At 35.3% G+C, this 22,892-nt stretch overlaps 1 protein-coding gene across 3 annotated transcripts in view; it reads left to right on the top strand.

The window, feature by feature from the left end:
* Positions 1-22,892, top strand: part of EXOC2 (exocyst complex component 2) — a 78,306-nt gene that overhangs the window by 26,586 nt on the left and 28,828 nt on the right. For all 3 annotated transcript variants that reach the window (XM_026715034.2, XM_026715035.2, XM_087930775.1), the window contains exons 11-14: positions 6,977-7,095; positions 19,399-19,524; positions 20,140-20,264; positions 22,389-22,457. In XM_026715034.2, the coding sequence (XP_026570819.1) occupies positions 6,977-7,095; positions 19,399-19,524; positions 20,140-20,264; positions 22,389-22,457 (439 nt within the window). The remainder of the gene's footprint in view (positions 1-6,976; positions 7,096-19,398; positions 19,525-20,139; positions 20,265-22,388; positions 22,458-22,892) is intronic.

The raw sequence follows: 22,892 nt of genomic DNA on the forward strand, positions 1-22,892 counted from the left end.
AATAAATGTCTCATTGCCATACCTGTATACTTACTTCTTCATGCTGGGCAATCGTAATTCAAAGAAAACATGTAAGAGCCAAAATAGGTTTGCCACAGGAGATAATATTTAAAACCATTGCAGCAGAAGTGGGGATTTGTATGAGGTTTGAACTATAAGACCTTCTGAAGCACTTTTGAGTATACCTCATCCCATATATCCTGAAACCTCTTTATTTTTTATATAGTCGACAACTCAGAATATACACTTTCATGCTATCCTTTCCAAAATACATAACATAAGGAATATTGTAGAAGCCAGTGCTGATTTATTTAAAATTCATCCCCTGCATACATTACAAAATCTGCAGAACATCAGCCGACCATGTTTTACAGTCAAAATCTTCCCCTAAAGAAAATTCTTCACTTTTCAAAGCTATAAGGACTAATATTATAGAACGTCCAAATTGAGCATTGTTCTCTTTTTAAAATCTATATCACAAAAGTTTTGACTTAATTGTCTATTTATGGATCTTTCCTTCAGTTATGTACAGTACATGTAGGACAGATTCCCCATGCCTGACTTGATTTCAAAAAAGGGGAGCTTTGTTTAGTAGTATACAGGTAGTTCTTGACTTACAACCACAATTGAACCCAAAATTTCCATGGGTAAGCAAGGCAGTTGTTAAATAAGTTTTGCCTCATTTTATGACTTTTTTGCCACAATTATTAAAAAAGTCATTGCAATTGTTAAGTGAATCATGTAGTCGTTAAGCAAATATGGCTTCCCCCATTGACTTTGCTTGTCCTAAGCCAGCTAGGTAGGTTACAAATGGTGATCACATGACTGCGGGACAATGCAACTGTCATAAATACGTGCCAGTTGCTAAGTGGCTGAGTTTTGATCACGTGATCATAGGGATGCTGCAAGAATCCCAAGTGTGAAAACTGCTCATAAGTTGCAACTTCTGTTGTAACTTCTAGCGAATGGTTGTAAGCTGCAGGCTGCCTGTAGTTTTGAATCTCAGTTTCAGGCATCTGGAGTAGAGGAGTAAAAGAACTACCCCAGGCTAGAATAAATACTAAGTAGATGGTCAAAAAGTTTGATCTGGTATAAAGTATATGCTATTGTTGCTCTTTTAGATAAAGTATCTGAAGAATGAAATCAAATAAAAACAAGACTAAAAATAAACAAATGAGTAGATCCATGCAACATTTCCCTGAAAGTTCTTAAACTGGTCAAATTTAAATTTGATTTTTGAGTAAAACTTTGGTTCTAAGATGTATTTTTTTCCGTGCTAGGACAGTGGAAAATAGACAATTAACATCTTTAGAAAGGGGGTAGAACATTCAGGAAATTGCAAAGAATTTAACCTATTGTTTCTTCAATTGTGGAAAGAATTACTGAAAACAATAATAGACGTTTTGGAGTGTTACTGAGGTACTGAACTAAAATGCAACCTGCAGTGATAGTTCTTGTCTCACTATGCCTTTAGAGTGTCAACAGGTGAATGAAAGCAAACAATATTTAATTCTCGGACTCTTGAAAAAAGGGGCCTCACTTAGCTCAGTAATCATGAAATATTTGATTGACAACTGACTGAAGACAAGGAACAAAAAGTTTGAATAAAGTTCTTGGTTGAGTCAGATCAGACGTTTGGTTCCTTCCAAATGGGAACAAGTGCTTCCTTGACTTGTTTATAAATTACTAGTTTCTGGAATTAGGATGAATTGTAGGTTTGCTTAAAGTGATGAAGTACAAAGCAGCTGCAAAAAAAGATATCATGAATGAATATACAACATTATAGCAGATGAAGTTCAGTCAGAATTCCAAAGTAATCCTTACTGGTACAAATACAGTATTTTTATCTTCATATTAATTGATACATCTGGAAAAGGAAATTTGATAGTAAGTTAAATCAGTGAAAGCACTCGATGTAGAGAAATCTCAAAGAGAAGAAAATAATAACTGTTTTTGTATACAGTTCTGTACAAATCAAAGGCAAAAACTGCCGACAATTGCAGTTACTGTAATTGAAAACTGTATTTGGAATTGTGAGGAGGCTGAAGCAGTTTGCTCCCCCCAAAAAAGAATAATATTTTTTTTCCATTGTAAAAATGGTAGCTCTGATAAATGCCAAGAGCTGACAAGCAAGACTAGCACATTCCAGAAATTGGTGTCATAGTGGACATGCCTAGTCATAAAATATGCCAGAAATCAAACAGGATTGTGGTTGCTTCTCTACAACCAATTTAATAGTGGGAGAATAACAGCTATTTCATTTATTTCCAGAAGTATTTCAGGTTACTTCTAAGCAGATGGTCACATTTTCAAGTTAAGGAAAGTTATGTAGCCCTCCACAATATTTCTTTTATAAGATTACCCCTTGGGGCCCCATTCATATGTGCCAACATGCAGCTTTATAAAATGTTATAAATATTTTGTAGTCATCCTTGGGAATAATAATTGTGTGGGCATCTGAGTCTTTGCAGTGTTTCAGCTTTCCATTTATTTACTCGTTTTTATTTTTAAAAATCTAAAAAAATCATTATGAAACTGTTGGTTCCAAAATTATGATTATGTGTGTGAAGTTGAACGATGAAGAAAAGTACAATGGAGGACATGGATTAATTTTTGGAATATTCTAGAAAGAGCTATGGGCTATTACTAAAGACTAGTCAAAATAGTAAGCATTTGCCTATGAAGCCAGTAGGCAATGGGATTGACTCAATGGTACCTAACTTAAGACATAGTGATAGAAAGAAATTTGCTTCCTTCATTTTTAAAAAATAACAACAACTTTGAGTGAACCAGAGAAAAGAATTGACAGAATTCATGCAACCAGTGAAACAGTTTGTATGTTTTATTTTTCCAACATCAGTCGTGGTTATTAGTTTATATAATAGAAAAGGGGGAGGGAGTGGTTAGAGATGGCTTCATGACTTGTGGATAATTTCCCAATAGCATCTGCTTAAAGTTTTTGTTTTTGTGTTCTAAATCTTGTTCAAAGAGCCTCATTTAGATGTTATGCATTGCTTAGAAAAATGCTACCTTATCAAGAATGCAAAATCAGCATCAGTCTAAACTGGCAATTTGCTTCCATAAGAGGTATGATTTAACACGGGCAGAGATTACTGTTCAATTAAATCAGGATTTGAAGGAACTATTGAGTAATGAATTATTTAATGAAAAGCAACTTTAAAAAGATTAGTGGGTAATGGCATATTTATTGATAATACCAATCATGTGGAACTGCAAAAGCTTCTTTATTAAGGAACACAGGATCATTTGAAGATTCATATATTGGCCTCTCATTGTCTGTGGCTGTATATAATGCAGTGAGGATGAGGCAAACAGTGCCATCTCTTGTAATTCGTAACTATTTTAAGGAATTTACTTGCTTCAGACTCAGTAGTAATTGATGAGCAACAACACTCATGAATTCTATCATCACATTTAGTGATCTCATATATGACTGTGTGCAAAACTGTCTGTACCCAACAGTTCTTGGTGAAAGATCACCTAACATTCAGATTTGGAAATGTATGCTTGTTTTTCCAATGAAGAATACCCTGGTTCTCCAACAATACGGACTCCCCCAATAGGAAGTCCCAGCATGTTTTATAGGCATGAAATGAAATTAAGCCCCTCCCTCCCAAATTAAGGCCTATATTAAAACATGCGAAATGGGGGGGAATGGTGGGGTTTGCCATTAGGAAGTACTTTTGTGGCACATCTGGATATGATGCTGCCTGCGTTGACCCCGATATGAAGTGCCCCACCAACGCCAAGATCAACATCCAAGCCATCGCCGCCCACCCGAAGATGCAAGGGGGAGGGAATTAAGTCACCCCCGAAAAGACGGCCTAGCCATTTTTTCGGGGCTCAAAAAAAAATAAGACCCAGCCTTATTATATGAGAAACACGGTACAGTTTGCTCAAGTAACCATCTGAATGGGGGTACTATGTGTAATTTTTTCTCCCATGTCATCTTTCAAAAATGGATAATGAATAATTGTTCTGTTGATAAACTGGAGCTGCTCCAAGAGCTTAAAAGTGGGTTGGGGCCTTCTCCATCTTTATAAAACATAGAAACGAAGCGGTGCTAAGGCAGAGCAGGCAATAGACTCAACTGCTATTCTGTGCCATGTAACGAATGGCATATGTTATAACTGTGCCTCTATTTCTATCTTTAAAGGGTTAAATACATCAGTTTGTGTTGACTTTTTAGCTTTCTATTGCAAAGACAAAATCTTGAATACGTGCCAATGTTGAATGAACATGGACTGACTTAACTATATTAAATAATGCCAAAGCTTTCAAACCACATAGAATGAGGTGACTTACTGAGGCTTAAATGATTAATATTGCCTTGATATGTTACCAGGATATATCACATGAGCCCCTCCTATGTTAAAACATTACTATGCACTGGTAATATGGGTTGTCATTAGTTTGGGTCCCACTAGCTCCTCTGATTAACAATCGTAAACACCGCATGCAATATTAAGAGCCCCATGATAAACATAGCAGGTCTGGGTCTGATTAGCGCCTGGGTGGAAGCATACGCCAGAGCTCCATCTGCATCAGCTTCCATTCCATGGAAGAAAGGCAGGATATAAATCTAATAACTGCACTAGGATAAGGATGTGAAAACTACTTTACTCTTGGAAAACAGCATACTGGTATACTTGCCAATATAATTACGTTGAAACAGTTTCCATGTCACAAAGAAAAGATATATCTTATTTAACTTTAAAAAAAAAACAAGTTCATGAAATGATGGGCTGTGTTTTCGTAGCTATAAAAGGCGCTGCCTGCTTTTTGGGTGCTATTTTTTAAATGTGACCCTGACAAACACCGGGTAATGAAGGTCGCACAACTCCCATTTCAATTATGTTTTCCTAACTCTGTGCAGCTCTAAATGTGGAAACTTATTTCTGAATGCAATTAGATAAAATATTCATACATTAAGAATTATGACACACTTTGTGAAGAAACAATTTCAGATTTTTGGCTGTCCTTCTAAAGGGGTATCAGAGGTGAAAGGAGGAAAAAAAACGAAGTTCCTAATAACTTAGGAGTAATCTCAGTAAAACCTAATCATAAGTCTTGTCCATTAAAAAAAAACTGTTTCCTCTTTTTATCCATCCCTGCCCCAAATGTATGAAAATAATGAAATAGAAGCAGATTATGCATGCAAATTCATATTAAGAAGCCAGAGTTTAAAATAGTGCAGTTTAGCAAAATAAAGTAAATAAAGAGGGAAGCATATTTGTACTACATAAGAAAATTAAAATGTTTGAATGTTTAAATCCAGGTTATTTGGGTAGCAAATTATGAAAGCATCTGCCAAGTATTCTGATCAGTTCCAACTGCCTATATACAAGCAGTTCTTGACTTACAACCATTTGTTGAATGACTGTTCGAAGTTACAACAACATTTAAAAAAATGACTTATGACTGTTTTTCACACTTACAACTATTGTAGCATCTCCCTGATCATGTGATCAAAATTGGGACACTTGGTAGCTGGCATGTATTTTTGATGATTATAGTGTCCTGGGATCATGTGATCTCTTTGTATGACCTACCTAGCAAAAGCCAATGGGGAAGTCACATTCACTCAACCGCCATGTTATTAATTTCACAACTGCAATGATCCACTTAAAGTTGTGGGAAGAAAGGTCGCAAAATGGGGCAAAACCCATTTAACAACTGTCTTGCTTAGCAATGGAAATTTTGGGCTCAATTGTGATGATATCTTGAGGACTGCTTGTACCTTATTTGTAATATAGAGGAGCTAAATAGAACAGTTTCCAAAATGACTCATGGACCCAAAATGGGGCCAAGCTTTGAATAAATATTCATAGATTTTTCACTGTTGTTATGTATCAGCTTATGTATAATTAGAAGATGACACCCCAGATAAAGTGCTGGAAGCATATTTAAATAAGTGCTCATATTAGTAATTTCCAAATAATAGTCACTTTTAATCTGTTGCAGCAAAAGCTGTAAAGGACCTTGTAGTTGTTTAAAAGTCAGCAGATTTATTCAGGCTTAAGGTTTTATAGGCTACAAACTCAGTTCCTTAAAGGTTGACCTAAACTGATAGATTGCATGGTATTTTGTAATGTGAAGTTGAGGGCAATTCAGCACAGAAACTGCAAACAATGTTCATACAAAATAATCGTTTATGTTGCATAAACATTTTGGAATTCATAGCAGTAAGTTCAAAATGACTAAATACCTTTGGTAGTTATCATAGTGAAAATTAACTTTTCCTGTCAAGCACTATTTTTTGAATGATTGCTATTAATTATACAATTTTTATACTTTCTATTATTCACTTATCCTTGTTCCCAAGTTCTGTTGTCTCAGACCATATTTTTTACCCACATAAATATCTCCTATGAATAACGTTTTGTGAATCTGCAATGGGACTCTGATTAAGAAACAACGTTCAGCTAGCAAATTTTATGGGAAAACAAACATGCTACCAGTTTTTTGTTTATTTTTGGCTATAATAGACTAATACAATTCTCTTTCTACAATATAAGTTTAAGTATTTCTCAAACTAGTCTTGGATTCTGGTGACTTCACGGGAACATCCATGCAGTTTCATGCAGTGGTTTTCAATTATTCTTTTCAAGTCTTTTCTTTCAACTTCCTAGTCTAATCTACAACCTTGGAATTTCCTGGTGCTCTCCCAAGTCCTGGAAAATTCTGCCCCTGAGAACCTTTTTTTATCCCTGCTTATTTAGATTAACCAGAGGCTTCTATTTAATGGGGATTAACATAAAATAGTGTTAACAAATAATAAATGAAATCTCATCCCATACTTAATATTTAGAATAGTGTTTCTAAAAACAATTTTATACTGATTTTCCGAGAAGTAAGCTCAACTGAATTTAGTGGGAGCAAGGAAACACATTGAGGAAAAGCCTGCCAAACGTTGCATTCCAAACCTTCTTTCTTCAAAATTACAATTTTATAGATACCTTTCGGACCTCCATGCAGAGGGAGACCCAGCTTGGCAATGCATTGGTGCACAACATAAATGGATTCTGCAGCTTATGCACAACTGTAAAGAGAGCTACATTAAAGAACAAAAAGGTAATTCTATTTCTGCGTAGGGAAGTCTCTTAACACTGCAACATTTCTCTTCATTCAGTGTAAATATTTTTTTTTAACTGTAACATTTTTAATCATGGTTTGCATTTGAACTGAACTTTACAATTTTTTATGTTTCAAACCGGTACGTCTTGCAACCTTAATTATTTATAAAATTAAGATCATTCAAGTTAGGTTTACTACTAGAAGAAAGGAATTGGATCTCTCTGTATGAGAAGCAGGCTGAGACGTTTTCCACAGCTGTTTCTCTTAACTTTCTCTTCCTTTTGCTGAAAAAGACGAGCAGATTGTGTGCATCACTTGCTTCTTTGGTGTTCATCCTCAGGCTTCAGTTCCTAAATACTGTTGGAAGAAAATGAATTTGACTTATTGCAGGGTACATGAAGTTTATCATCTTGATGATAAGAGTTCTTTAATGAAAAATGTATCTTTATTGAAATAGGCTTTACCTAAGTGTCTAAAATGAAACTGTAAACAATTGTGTAGAATGAAAGCCGAATCTGTTTTTATTCCGTATCTTGATAAGCATGTTTTATTTGGGTCTTTCCCCACCCACCACCCACCCCTGGTGTACAAGAAAGAGGGGTTTTTTTTCATTGTTTTCAAGCTAAGGAACACACTCCCCCTGCAGTTGTGTTTGAACCCTTGGTTTCAGTGTTCAGAAAATCTATCAAAATGCATTTCTTTTGCCAGATTTTTAATAGATTTAAAAAAAGGCTCAATTTATTGTTAGTTTTTATTAGATTGTTTTATTTATGATTATTATGTTTGTTTTTTGTTCTTTATTTTTTTAGCGGCCTTAAATATTTACCAGAAATGGAATAATGAGGTATTAAATAAGTTGAAAAACTGCAGCTTTTTCAACCTACACCAGAACTCTAAAATACAAAGGGAGGGGAAAGAATTGAGTTCACAGGTACATGAGATTTTTTGTGGGTGAAAACAACAAATGTGAAAACAACATATCAACAATTATATTAAAGAGGATGGCTTTACACTACATTAAGCCATCATGTGACTTGATTCTAGCGTAATGGATTTATGAAACCATCCACTGGTGGTATACATAATTTCTTTCTTGGAATGAATTTACATACCAGTATTATGTTAACTCTAAAACAAACTGAATTACAATAACCACAAGAGTGCTGTCAGTCAGAATTTTCCATGCTGAGTAATGTGATAAAACTACTTCTTCCAGTTTGGGAAGAATTATAATATGACATGGCTTCTAGGTCTGTATTTTTTGTTGTTTTCATTTTTGTACTAGTAATAGAAAAAAGTCTTCAGGCTAGCTTCTCCTGATTTGTATATTATTATAAACATGTGGATAGAAGGGCTGTACAATTTAGATAAACAGTTGATGAGTTTATTTGTTAAGAAAATGTGAATTAATCCTATTATTAATTATGAAGGAAAATCACAATTCCTTTACAGTGTGTTGCATACTTTTTATTGCATACTTCTTTTTTAAAAGGAAGGCAGATTTTTCAGTTCTTCTAGTTAAAAAAAGCTTTATATTAAATTACTAACAGTTATACCTAAGGACAAAATAATCAGAATATAGTATGACTTTTTCTTGTCTTATGCAACATTTATATTCACCTTGCAATGTATGGTATATTTTTATTTGATCAGGTAGACCAATATGGTCTGTGTCAAAAAAGCTTTTAAAATTTATTATCTTAGCAACTGGTTCTATTGTTTTTGTATAGTGGGCATATGGAGGATGCACTTTTACAGCTGTGGGGTATTTTATGTTTAATCCCTATCTCCCATTCCTAATAATAAAAATATAAGAATATTTTTGTAATACCTAATGATAAGCCTTGGCATGGTATCAAACAATACATTGTTAATTATTGAAATGATTGGCAAACCTAGTAAGTCTTCATCAATTTAGCATAATTTTAAAGATTCTTGAGATGATAATTTATTTCTTTTGATTTCATTTTTAAAACAATATGAAACTAGTCATGACTGCATTAGTATAAATCTATGTAATATGGATGTTAAATGAATAATAAAGGGAAAGCTAGGGAAACTCCTATATATCTTAACTAAGAATTTTGTCAAGAAATCTGTGAAGAAATACATTCCTAAATCCTATTTAAATTAATCCAGTTTCAAATACTATGTAGTTCATGCAAATATTCATGCAAGCATTCAGAAGGAGATGCTGTATATAACTTCACATGTTAAATGTGATTGATAAATGGCTCCATTTCAAAACTGGTTAAGTTTGCTTATCCACTGGCATCAAACAAACCTGAAACCATACACTCACTACAACTTTCATAAATGCACCTAGCAGTAATTGCAGTTGGATTCAGAATATTTTCTCATCTCTTGCAGATTGGAAACAGGAGCAGAAAATTAATGCACTGAGTAACTAGATATTATTGTCCTCCATTGCTCCCTCTTCCCTGAGTCTTCCAACTCCCAGGGAATGGCCGGGGCTCAGGACCCCAGAAGGTGGTTCCGATTGGAACAAAGTTTAGGGAGTACTGGCTTAATATCAGGTTCCAAGTAATGCAACCATCATAAAACGAACTCCAAGGCATTTCAATTCCTCAAAGAACAAGTTTATTAAGATACACCATCTTGACACTAACTAGTGGAAAGCCAGTACTGAAGGCTTCCTGGCTTTCCACATCACTATAACTAAGATTTTCCAATTTTCCAAAACAATATGTCACATTGTCCAACCGGAATGTAAAACAATTGCCTGGCGACTTTGCTCCTCCTTCCTCTGGCCAGGCAGCCATTGGAACGTGGCTGACTCATTGTCCAGCTATGTTGTTTTGGCTGGAACTCCACCCACTTCAGCTCTCCTCCCTTTCAGCTCCCAAATGTGTCAAACTGAATTCATATGAATAACCCAGATATAAACCAATCCACTATCTAACCAAATTCAGGCTTGACACTTATTTTCTAATCCAGCTGTATCGTTTGGTCCCAACCCATTTGGAGCGGGGCAGGTTGGGGAAGAGTATTGTGTTTCCTATCCTCTCCACCATCTTTGAGAAGCAAAACCAAAGAATTGGCTTCTTTCACCTCGGAACTGTCATTTTCCCCGTGCAATTCAAAGACTCCCAATGAGATCTAAATAATAAATAGGAGGGTTTGTTTGCCACTGTATTATTCACTTAAAGCATTAAGAGAAGCAATTGAGAAGCAACAAAAATATTAAGAATAGGCTTTATTTCCTCTTTTCATGAAAATCTCATGGTTTTTTTTAAAAAAAACCTCCTTTATTACTACAGATACTTTTAAGTCATTGGATTGATACAAATTTAGTTATAATTAACACAAAAATGGCTTAAATTAAGATTCATTTCATTCTTGTGTGGGAGTATTTTCAGTGATGTAACTTAATCTGAATCAATACAGTTTGTTCAGTATAAAAATGTAATTTGTATTTCAAATCAATCAATTTTTTTACAGTCCTAGACCAGAGACCAGAACAAATAACACTCTGTAAATATGCAATTAAAAATTATAGAATTAAAAAAAAACAGTTAAAATATAAAATCGCTTCTTGGCCTCCTGGCTAAGATGTAATTTGTATTTTAAATCTATGTTAAAAGTTTTTTTTTAATAGAAATAATCCATAGTAATAGCAGCAAACAGCATAATGAGACTAAGTAGCCTTTTTAGTGTGCATTTTTAATATCTATCATTGTTCTTTAGATTTTAATGATACAGGGTTATAAGGATATATTAAATGATATAAATAAATATATATAGGGTACGGAATAAACCAGCATTTTAAAATGTATTATCGCTTCAGATTAATTTTAATGGAACCTCCTTAATTCTTGCTCCAGAAAATTGAAAGTCTTCCATTTGAAAGGAATCCTATCCTACTATTGTTGATGTAGACTTTAGACACTGCCTGTTTGGTCAACAAGCAACAATGGGTGGTCAGGCTGCAGCATGGGACGAGGGCCTGCTGTGCACAAGAAAAAAAATGTTCAAAGGTGTTTAAAGGCAGTGAGGAAGTCTACTACCCTTTAGAGAATCCAGCAGCTACAGATCAGATTTTTTTTTCTTTGTGTTGTACCCTTTGTGAATGCTCAGGATATAGTGCACAAAGAGTAAATATAGTAATTTTTCCTATAATTTTAATAGACAATTTAATTTTATTAGAATGAAAATTTGTTCTCCATTTATAAATTTTCCATAAAAATTATAGAGCTCCATTACCTAACAATACGTTATCTAATATTGCAGTGGTATTTTCTTTTTATCTGATGGGATTTTCCTCATTTAAATGAAGATATTCAAACCAGACTATCACATAATGGAAACAAAATGTAATAACTACTTTTAATGAATGGCAGATAGTATCTCTTAATATTAAACCTTATTCATCAGCTCTCTTCAACCACTTTCAACTATCTCATTTTAATACTTGATAAGACTGCTTAATTTTAAGGAAAAATAAATGCAAGCTAAAACGTTCTGGGGGGAAATGATTGTACAATCCTTTTAACACTAGAAGCACATGGTAAAACTATTTTTAATAAACATGTACATGGTCACATACTTAGTAAATACAGTCAAACTATTATTTTGGAGATAGTGGCAATGTTAATAGCAATTTTTTATTTGCACCTATTAAAATAAGAACCTATTGAATTCAGTCTGCATGTTACGTTCAGAGATGTTATATGTTTATTTTTCCAATGCAGCTATGACTTTGCATAACTAATACTGCTACATTGGTTGAAAATTGCAATCTCAATAAATGTCCTTGTAAGTAATATAACAAAGTGTTAAAATAAATCATATCAAGGTTTTTATTCACATTTCTTAAAATCGTCCTGATTAGTGCATTGTTTGTAGACATACATTCTTAATTTTACATCTGTGCTCGATTACATTAAGGTATCATGAATACATTTTTATGTAAACATAGCAAGGTAGGAATATTCCACCCAGAGAGAATATCATACATTTTGCATATATTATAATTGCCAAGGTTTTCCTTTTGTTTATGTCTAGAACATCTTGTATGGTTCATCCCAATAATCCCTTACGAATTAGGGGAAAAAAACGCAAACATTCCATCTATATTCAGTGCTTTAAAAAATACTCCACTTTTACTTCTTTTGAGTAAGAGATGTTTTAGGACCAATTTGTGCAGCCACTCTTTCTTTTCCATATTTGCTTTAAATATATATAGTCCTGAAGCGCTATCTTCTGGACAACTTGGAGGGGGGGAATCAGCTTTGCTAATGTACTCCAGATGTTCATTAGTCCTGAGGGTATATGTGCTTGTTGTACTTCCTTGCTTCTGTGTTGTACTTTCTTGTAATGCTAGACAACCAATTAAGAAATTAGTTTCATGTTAAACTTTCTTTTCCTGATACCACTGCGAGCTGATGATGTGGTTTCTAGTTGAACAAGGGAGTATTCTTTGCCCTGTTTTCGGTTACTAATGAATAAACAAACCAGGGGGGGGGGGGTGTTTTTGTTTTTTACTGCCAGCATAGCCATTTACTGGATTCATAATCTTCTCCTTGTTAGTATGGTATCAGACACATTATTTCAAATGATTCTGAAGAAACAGTCATGTTTTGAACTGGGTTTTTCCCCCCCTGAAATTATTACATCTCTGTATTAAACTTATGTATTTTTGAACTCTTAATCATAAAAAATAAACATAAGAAATAGGTTCATGTCATATACAGATAAAGTTTTTAGGAGGTACACTAAACAATGTATCCATTTTAAAATCAGAAGCATGCAATCTTGTTCTCTCATCTAAGCTACTATATTTCTCAGAAGCTTAATGAAAAGAACCCTTTTTGAAAATGTCTATTGCATTGGGTGTTTTATTTTTTAATGAGAATATGCAAACGGCATGTATGTGTAATTTTAATGTATGAAATAGTGCATTTCAATTGGAAAAACCCTTGCCAGCTGAATAATTTTGTTTTGTCTTGTTAGCTTTTTTCAACAATTTCAGGAAATTTACAGATTGTTTGGCTAAGCTTTTGCATACTGAGCCAAACCATATATATGTAAAGTGAGTGATTCAAAGCATTTAGAATTTCAGTGAGGTTTCTAGAATACCCATGTGAATTCTGGGTTGAAGGGAAAAACTATAATTAGTATGCTTTCCTTTTTTGTTTGTTTGAGTTGGTTTTCCTGTTTAAGAGAGGTTAGGTTAACACTAATTTAATTAGTTTAAAAATCATTCTGCAAATATTGGTTGGCTGGCCAAACTCTCAATAAATACATCTGCAGGAGTAGATGTATTTTCCAAATTATTTTCCAGATTATTCTCATTTTTTCCTTTACATTATTGGGACTGTGTTTTCTCTTGATTTTCCTTTGTTCAGTGTTATTATTAACCATATTATCTGGGGTGAACAAGGTGTTTTTCTGAGGAGGAATTTGTTAGATTCATTGATTTAATTCTGTAAAAAAAAAAAAATCCAACTATTCTGAAATCTGTATGTAGTATTAAATGCATATCAGTAATATTTGAATAAATTAAAGGGGCACTTTGGTTACATATTTATACTTTAAATATTATAAATTCACTCAGTAAACCCCAATGAAAAATATTTTTTTCTCCACTCAATGACTAGAGCATATTCAAAAATCTGTTAGTGTCTTAAAATTTCCCTCAAAGCTAAGGCTTCATATGCTTGATAGAGGGAGTCATAGAGTTTCTGTACAAGTTTCTGGTACAGAGTAGTATGAGTAGGTGAAGAAGAGTGGTATTTCACTCTGTTTAATACATACAAAAGATGAAAAGACAGTCCTAGACATATGAATACATGTCCATGCATTTCCATCACTTTCAGTTCCAGATGTTTCTGCATATACATGTATAATGTCTTGTTACAGAACAAAGGGACAGGAACATCTGTGTTGGGGTAAAAGTATTTTTTAATTATTTCTAATACGTTTCAAAATATACTGTCCTACAAATTATTAACAAAGGAAATGAAAATATAAATAATACCAACATTCTTCAGTATCAAGTGTACATGTGCACATGTGCAACTGCATGCCAATCTAAAGCAATTTAAAATATTTCAATAATCCAAAGAGCCCACATTGCTGATATTTAAGACTTTATGGAACTCAAATCGTTCATGTTCTCTTCAAACCAGACCTATCAAAACTTTAGAGATGGTTCTTGCAACATTTAGTTCTCTTTTGCCAAAACAAATTTACAAAGAAATTTGAAACACTTCATATTGAAGTCTTCAAATTTTCATTACTCAGCTTACCTTTTGATGGACAGGAGAAAATCCAACCTGTCAAAACAGTATTGTTTCAGTGTATTAAAGCAGTAACTGCTTTAATTTGATGAGATTGGTAAGTAGACTTTCAATTTCCAAATCTTGATTCTCACTTTCTTAGAAATATTAATCCCCATGGTACCATTGATACTTCTCTACTTATAACCAAAATTTACATATTCAACAAATACTTCTTTTGGTTCATAAAGAGCACTCCTAAATTACAAAGCTGTTCTTTCAAATTTATGGAGCTGTTCTTACACATTTATGGAGACCCAGATCCTGAGATTTCATATTAGCCAACATGTTGAATTTCAGCTGCTTCTTTTTCATATCTTTACTGAATAAGAAGTGGCTTTGAATAACTATGCCCCTAGTTTTGGAAAACCTTTTTTTACAATCTGCACTTATCTTCATTTTTTGTTTTGTGCTCAATTTAGCACAGGATCTTTAGTAAAGTAGGATTCTATTTTGAGTACCTAACCTTCCAGATATTATTCTAGGGAGTTCCCTCCCAGAGTTGGTGGGGCTATAATCGTTGAACACCTTTTGAGGGAATTGTGAATATAACAGACAAAATGAGTGCCGTAAGCTTTGCATAGACCTGATGTCAGACTGCATTCTGAGATGCACAGTACATATTGCCGTGAATGAAAAATGGTCTTTGGTCATGTCACAGAGACAGATTACCCTAGCCTCTCCTGTGCTAAAATTTGGGGGGGGTGGAAATGGTCTTGGTACAAAGGATAGAGCTCCACAGAAATAAAAGTGGGGACAGTTTGGGTAAAGAGCAGGATTTTCTGTCACCCAAAAAGTCTGCGATTAATATATTGAAATCTCCAAGAAACTGGAAAATGTAGGTAATTGAAGCAAAAGAGCATTGGCTTCAGGAAGCTTCTGTTTCTTTGAAAATAGATAAATACATATAGTAGGAATTTGTTTAGTTTTTGATGTTACTTTGGTGTGTTGAGCTCAATCTAATGGCTTTTATTTCTCTGTACAAATTGTGGGATTGGGTACTTAATGTCCATCCACAGTCAAATCTCAAGATGTATTTATGAGGGTAGAATTTTTATTTAGAAACTTCTTGTAATCTGTAGTAATAATTTAATAATAATATCCTGCCAAGTATCCCTGTTCAGAGATTTGGCAGAGAATGCATCATTTGTAGCACATTGGTGCCACCTTGTGGATTTTTTTTACATTTTTCTTTTCTAACAAAATTTTTAGCTGGTGTTTTGACTACGGCCTAGGTAGATGTGTGTGGAGAACTAATGTTTTAACCTAGGCAATATCCTCCATGATTCATTGGGATATAAGAAGGAGAGGTAACATCCAGTAAGGCTTGAAAGAAACTACTCTTTTAGGTAGATCAGATCAGGAAAGAGACTCCATGGGGAAAATAGATAGATAGATAGATGATAGATAGATAGATAGATAGATAGATAGATAGATAGATAGATAGATAGATAGATAGTTTGAATTGAATTGAATTGAATTTCAGAACCCTGTCAGCGACTCTTCTGAACATTATCTTGCTTCCCAGGACTTAAGAAACATTTCTGTTTTCTTTGTCTATATAACAACTTGCTTGTTTCCTTCAAGGCTGATTCTCCCTGATTCTCTACAATCTGCAATTCATCTTTTTCACATTGGATGCGTTACATTTTGATATTTGCAGTTAGAAAACTTTCATATTTTCTTTTAATAAAGCTTGATTTCTGTTTTATCTTCCAAAGTGGTGGAAGTAAGCACTCCACTTGCAATGTTCTGGCACTGTTGAAATTAGTTTACTTTTTTTCCCAATTTGGTCTTCTAATTGTCAGAAGGGTTGCCCAGTTTGAAAACCTTCACTCTCATACACTTGAGAGTTAGAGTATAGATAGTAAGTAAGATGGTCCCTAGAAGACACTTGGTAGCAGCAGAAACTACCAAGCTGCTGCCTCAAAGTAGTAGGCAGAAGCACCAAACAGGCTTTGGGGAGAGAAGATTTGAGACTTCAGCCATCTACCATTTGGGCCTCAGCAATTTGTTATAGGTAGTCCTCGACTTGCGACCACAATTCAACCCAACATTTCTTTTGCTGGTTAAGTGAATTTTGCCCCTTTTTACAACCTTTCATGCCACAGTTAAATGAATCATTGCAGGAATTAATAACCTGGTTGTTAAGTGAATCTGGCTTCTCCATTAAATTTGCTTGTCAGAAGGTCACAAAAGGGGGATCACATGACCCCAGGTCATAAATATGAGTCAGTTGCCAAGCATCTTGAATTGTGATCGCATGGCCATGGGGATGCTACAATGATCTGTAGTGTGAAAAATAGTCATAACTCACATTTTTCAATGCTGTCACTTTGTATAGTCACTAAAAATGAACTGTTGTAAGCTGAGGATTACCTGTGCAGCACTCTGTAAAAAAATCTAGCCCTCCAAAGTTGGATTGATTTTTCTAGTTGGGAAAGGGGGTAATAAAAGATCAAACTAACCTCTATTTACATGCTCACAACATTCCCTCAAACTAAAAATATATTTTTTTAAAAAAAGTGGGGGGGAGGGGTGACAAATTTGATTTGATCCTATCTTCCATAATGATGTCACATTATTATTACCATGCTCTCTTGTGATTCTTGGAAAAGTCAAAAGCTCTTACTGTGAGTCAAAAGCTCTTACTCCAAAGAGACAAAAATGGCTCATTCAGTAACTTTCTTTAATCTTGCTTTAAGCTACATTGATTGATATTTCAAGGAATTCCTTGGTATCCATATCATCTGTTTACAATATGGGCCTTTTTAAAGTACCAGGTGCAAGAACACATGTATTACATTGGATCACCTAATTCAACTTCCAGTTTCCATGAAATCAGGCAAATGCATATTAGAAATGGAAAAACAAGACTATGAAGGCAACTATTCTTCTCTAGTACTTAACCTTCTAACATAGAGAACAGAAAAGATTAAAGGGTTTAATATTTGTTTCATTTATTTTATATCATCATGTGAAATTAAATTATGGAACTTTTATGCACACCTATGCATGTAATATGGAAATATTATACACTGCTCAAAAAAATAAAGGGAACACTTAAACAACACAATGTAACTCCAAGTCAATCACACTTCTGTGAAATCAAACTGTCCATTTAGGTAACAACACTGATTGACAATCAATTTCACATGCTATTGTGCAAATGGAATAGACAACAGGTGGAAAGCATAGGCAGTTAGCAAGACATCCCCAATAAAGGAGTGGTTCTGCAAATGGTAACCACAGACCATTTCTCAGTTCCTGTGCTTTCTGGCTGATGGTTTGGTAACTTTTGAATGCTGGCGGTGTTTTTACTCCAGTGATAGCATGAGACGGAGTCTACAACCCACATAAGTGGCTCAGGTAGTGCAGCTCATCCAGGATGGCACATTAATGCGAGCTATGGCAAGCAGGTTTGCTGTGTCTGTCAGCGTAGTGTCCAGAGCATGGAGGTGCTACCAGGAGATAGGCCAGTACATCAGGAGACATGGAGGAGGCTGCAGGAAGGCAACAACCCAGCATCAGGACTGCTACCTCCTCCTTTGTGCAAGGAGGGACAGGAGGAGCACTGCCAGAGCCCTGCAAAATGACCTCCAGCAGGCCCCAAATGTGCATGTGGCTGTTCAAACAGTCAGAAACAGACTCCATGAGGGTGGTATGAGGGCCCGATGTCCACAGGTGGGAGTTGTGCTTACAGCCCAACACCGTGCAGGACGTTTGGCATTTGCCAGAGAACACCAAGATTGGCAAATTCACCACTGGCACCCTGTGCTCTTCACAGATGAAAGCAGGTTCACACTGAGCACATGTGACAGATGTGACAGGGCCTGGAGACGCCGTGGAGAACATTCTGCTGCCTGCAACATCCTCCAGCATGACCGGTTTGGCAGTGGGGGGTGGGGTGGGGTGGCATTTCTTTAGGTGGCCACACAGCCCTCCATGTGCTCGCCAGAGGTAGCCTGACTGCCATTAGGTACCGAGATGAAATCCTCAGACCACTTGTGAGAACATATGCTGGTGCGGTTGGCCCTGGGTTCCTCCTAATGCTAGACCTCATATGGCTGGAGTGTGTCAGCAGTTCCTGCAAGACGAAGGCATTGATTCTATGGACTGGCCCGCCCGTTCCCCAGACCTGAATCCAATTGAGCACATCTGGGACATCATGTCTTGCTCCATCCACCAACACCACATTGCATCACAGACTGTCCAGGAGTTGGGGGATGCTTTAGTCCAGGTGTGGGAGGAGATCCCTCAGGAGACCATCCGCCACCTCATCACGAGCATGCCCAGGCGTTGTAGGGAGTTCATACAGGCACGTGGAGGCCACACACACTACTGAGCCTCATTTTGACTTGTTTTAAGGACATTACATCAAAGTTGGATCAGCCTGTAGTGTTTTTTTCCACTTTAATTTTGAGTGTAACTCCAAATCCAGACCTCCATGGGTTGCTGAATTTGATTTCCATTGATAATTTTTGTGTGATTTTGTTGTCAGCACATTCAACTGTGTAATGAACAAAGTATTTAATAAGAATATTTCATTCATTCAGATCTAGGATGTCTTATTTTTGTGTTCCCTTTATTTTTTTTGAGCAGCGTAGAATTATATCTTGTACATTTTAGTTATAATTTTCCCCCAGTTGTTCTTGACTATAAGAAAAGCACTCAAATATAAGCATATTAGGATATATTGGAGTTCCTGATTTGAGAAAAGTATATAGGAATGTGTAAAATCAACTTTTTTCTTTATTTTCCTCAATTCTTGATGACTATAAGAAATGCAATCAAGTACCAACATATTAAGATACACTAGAGTTCCTGATTTGTGATATATTAGGCTATGTATGTATCCATGTATGCATGTATGTATGTATGTATGATTAAAGAAAACCAATCCTATTTGTTGCAATCAGCTGCAAGAATTATATACTTTGATCTGTGAGTTTTTTGTTTTATTAACTAACACCAATAATTAATATACTCTTCCATTTAGTCAATCCATTGATACATAGTCCACTGCTTGATTTGGACAGTGAAGTTCGCCCATCTTCACTTGGCCATCTCAGTCGGAGTGCCTCATTGAAAAGAGGCAGTAGTACTCAGTCCAGTCGAGATGACAGTAAGTCCAGTTGTGATCATATTACAGTTTTGTGTGTTGGATTTCCTTTCCATTCTGCAAATCATGGAAGAATAATTTGCCTTGCCTTGATAATTCATTTCATAACTTTGGTCGCAACCCAATTTGGTCGTGACCCAAACTTAATTTTGGAAATTTGGCGCTTACCCCCCCCAAAATGGAATTTTTTGGTTAGAACCCAATTTGGTTGTGGTCAAAACTGTTTGGGACTTGAGGTTTTACTGTGTAATTCATTGGGTAAACTTTGAATTACTAAGTTGAATGTCTGTTCTCATTATCTCATTATGTAATCTTAATTTGGCCTAGGATAGATAGCTGTATTTAAGTATATTGACATCAGATTTTAAATGAGTAGCTAATTGGATTAATTTATTTTGAATCTCAAATGTCAGTCAATTAAACTCTTACTATGAGTGCTTCTGTGATGCTTACATTTGCTAAGTGAAGCAGTGTGTTGCCAAGTCTTATTCAACTTTATTTAGCATATTTATTTCTTTAGCATTTATGAATTACCACTCTTGATGTCAATCACAAGTATAATTCCTCTTTAACAATTTTCCAGTAATGAATTTGTATCGTGTATTGTACCTTTTTCAGATTGGCGATTTAAAACTCCTCAGCAAGTAGCATTTGTCGAAAAGTTAACTAAACTTGTAGTAAGCCAGCTTCCCAACTTCTGGAAACTTTGGATTTCTTATGTGAATGGAAGCTTATTTAGTGAGGTATGAGTATTTACATTGGGTACTTAGACAAAATGCAGTTTATGGGGAATATAAAATAGTGTTTAGGTTATTCAAACATTCTTTTGCTTAAATATCAAGTGTGATTTAATCTCTTAATCTCTGTAATGTCTTCATAAACGACCAACTGGCCAGAAAAGTGGGGGGGGGGGATCATTCTTTGCCTTCTTATGAACCTGTTTGTTGCAGTAGCTGAATTTAGAGTAAAAGTGGGGGTATTTCTCAGATTCAAACTTCTATAACATTCACTAGGTGCCCATAATCTAATCAGCATCTCTTCACCTAACATTGAATTGGGAATTACAGGGAGATTGAGATATGAGAAGGAAAGTAGAATATAAATATATTATTGTTCCTTTCTAGTGAGGGTCTTCAAACTTGACAGCTTTAAGACTTGTGGACTTCAACTCCCAGAATCCCTCTTCCAGTCTTGTTAGCTCAGGAATTCTGGGAGTTGAAGTCCACAAGTCTTGGTAAATTTGAAGACTTTTGCTTTATAGATTGCTTCTGCTATTCCTTCTGCATCAAAAATGGTACTGTTAAGCAGCTTCCAGGGTTCAACACTCTTAAGTTGTTAAGAGTTAGTACTAGCTACTACTATTGCTCGCCTTCTCACCCTGTGTAATGGGGCCCTCCCTTATTACTAATCTGCCAGCATTTATACAATCACCTGAATAATGACCACTGCTCTTCCCAGCCATTTCTATTAAGTGTTAAGAGTTGAATGATAGTTGCACAGCAGCAAATACAAATTAACTGCTTTTTCTACTATGCTTCTGTCTCATTGGTGGACACTTGGGGATATGGAAATTAGAAGATGACTGCTTTTTATCGCCAATTCTTTTATATCCAGGCTTAAGTTCAATATTCAAGCTTGGAAGTAGTGCAAACATATATAAATGCTGCATCCATTTTGGCCAGCTGTTTCTCATGTTTGTGTTACTTTAAAACAGGGGTGTCCAATCTTGGCAATTTTAAGACTTGTGGACTTCAACTCCCAGAGTTCCTCAGCCAGCAAATGGGAGTTGAAGTCCACAAGTCTTAAAGTTGCCAAGGTTGGACACCCCTGCTTTAAAAGTAAGAAGCCAGTTGAACACAGACATAACGGTTCTCATAAAAGTTGTGTTCAAAACCCACATAGGATATAATTTAGTCATGAAAGTAATGAGCAATCATGGAAAAAAAATAGTAATAAAGAAGCTGAATGACTTAGTCTCACTAGTTACAAAGATTACATGCATATTTTTTTAAAAATCAGTTAAGGATTGCCATAGTTTTGCTAGGTTTAGAAAGTTAGTAACTGAAGTGAAGAGACTTGTTTATATATGTGGTACATGTGCAAGATGTAACCGTTGGGCTTACCTCACAAATTTCTACAGGAAGGGGTTAACATATTCAACAAAATTAAAGTGGGAAGTGGGGAAATATTTTGGTGAATATATTTATAGTTTTTGTGGATTCTGTAGATCTAAAAGGAAATCGAGATCATCTAATCTAATGCCATATTTTTTAAAAAACAAGAACTTCAATTAACCAGTCCCTTGATTCTCCCTTGATTCCCTTAATTAATGACCCCGGGGTCTAGCTTTTGTAACACAATCAGGAATTCACCAAACTAGAGAATTTTTAGATATTCAAAATGTATAGACAGGGATTCCTTTGCTCAGCTAAACATTTCTAAATTTAAGAGGCTCTTCTTTGGTTCATTCTTAATAGGCAGACTTCATTTAGTTCTTTGGAAGGCTGAAATGATGGTGGTAGTGTATATTAAAACAGTATTTTAATAAACTTTGAATTTATTGAGTGTACTTGAATATGGTATCGCAAGCTCATTTTTAGTAGTGTATAGTAGGAAAACTGTTTTGGTACTAAAAAGGTTAAAATATCAGTTAAAATATTTTTATTTCTGCTAATGCTCTCTGTTAATTTATTAAAACATGCTAGAACTTTAATTTAATCCAGTTTTAAAGATTCTTTTCCACTTGTTGCAATATCCTTACAGTAATTAGACCTTTCTGTATTTACTAGAATTGAATACATAGAATAGGTCATGTGTTCCTGATAATACTAATGTAGTAAGATGGGCATCTCTTTTTCTTTTATAAGACCGCTGAAAAATCTGGCCAAATGGAAAGATCAAAGAAGAATGCCAGGCAGAGGCAAAATGATTTCAAGGTAAAGGAACAGGCACCCACTTATTAGATGGTTTTGGAAATCAGAAGTGATTTTAAATATTTTTAAACCAGGAGTGAGCCTTGTGCATTAACATTTTAACTGTATTTGAATACAATGGCCCTGTAGGGCTTAACCTCAGAGGATGTGGACAAGCCTGGGGGGAATTGATGAAGCCAGGATCCAAGACCCAGCAGAACAAATGAAAAAAAACCTGTCCCTTGCTGTTTGGATACTTGCAATCTAGTTTCCAATCAGGACTTCCCCAGACACCTTCTATATTCACTGAGTGATGACAGCTGGTAAAGATTTAGTAGGCTAAAAAGTGCAGAAACATTGAGAGTATAGAGCAGGGCTGTCAAACTCCTGGCTCACGGGTCGGATGTGTCACGTGCTGTCCACGCCCACACCCAGTTTAGTGAAGGGGGGAAAGTCCCG

Source organism: Pseudonaja textilis, chromosome 3 (genome assembly GCF_049901715.1).
Source record: "Pseudonaja textilis isolate UNSWEBS1 chromosome 3, rPseTex1.2, whole genome shotgun sequence".
In the NCBI taxonomy this organism is placed as follows: Eukaryota; Metazoa; Chordata; class Lepidosauria; order Squamata; family Elapidae; genus Pseudonaja; species Pseudonaja textilis.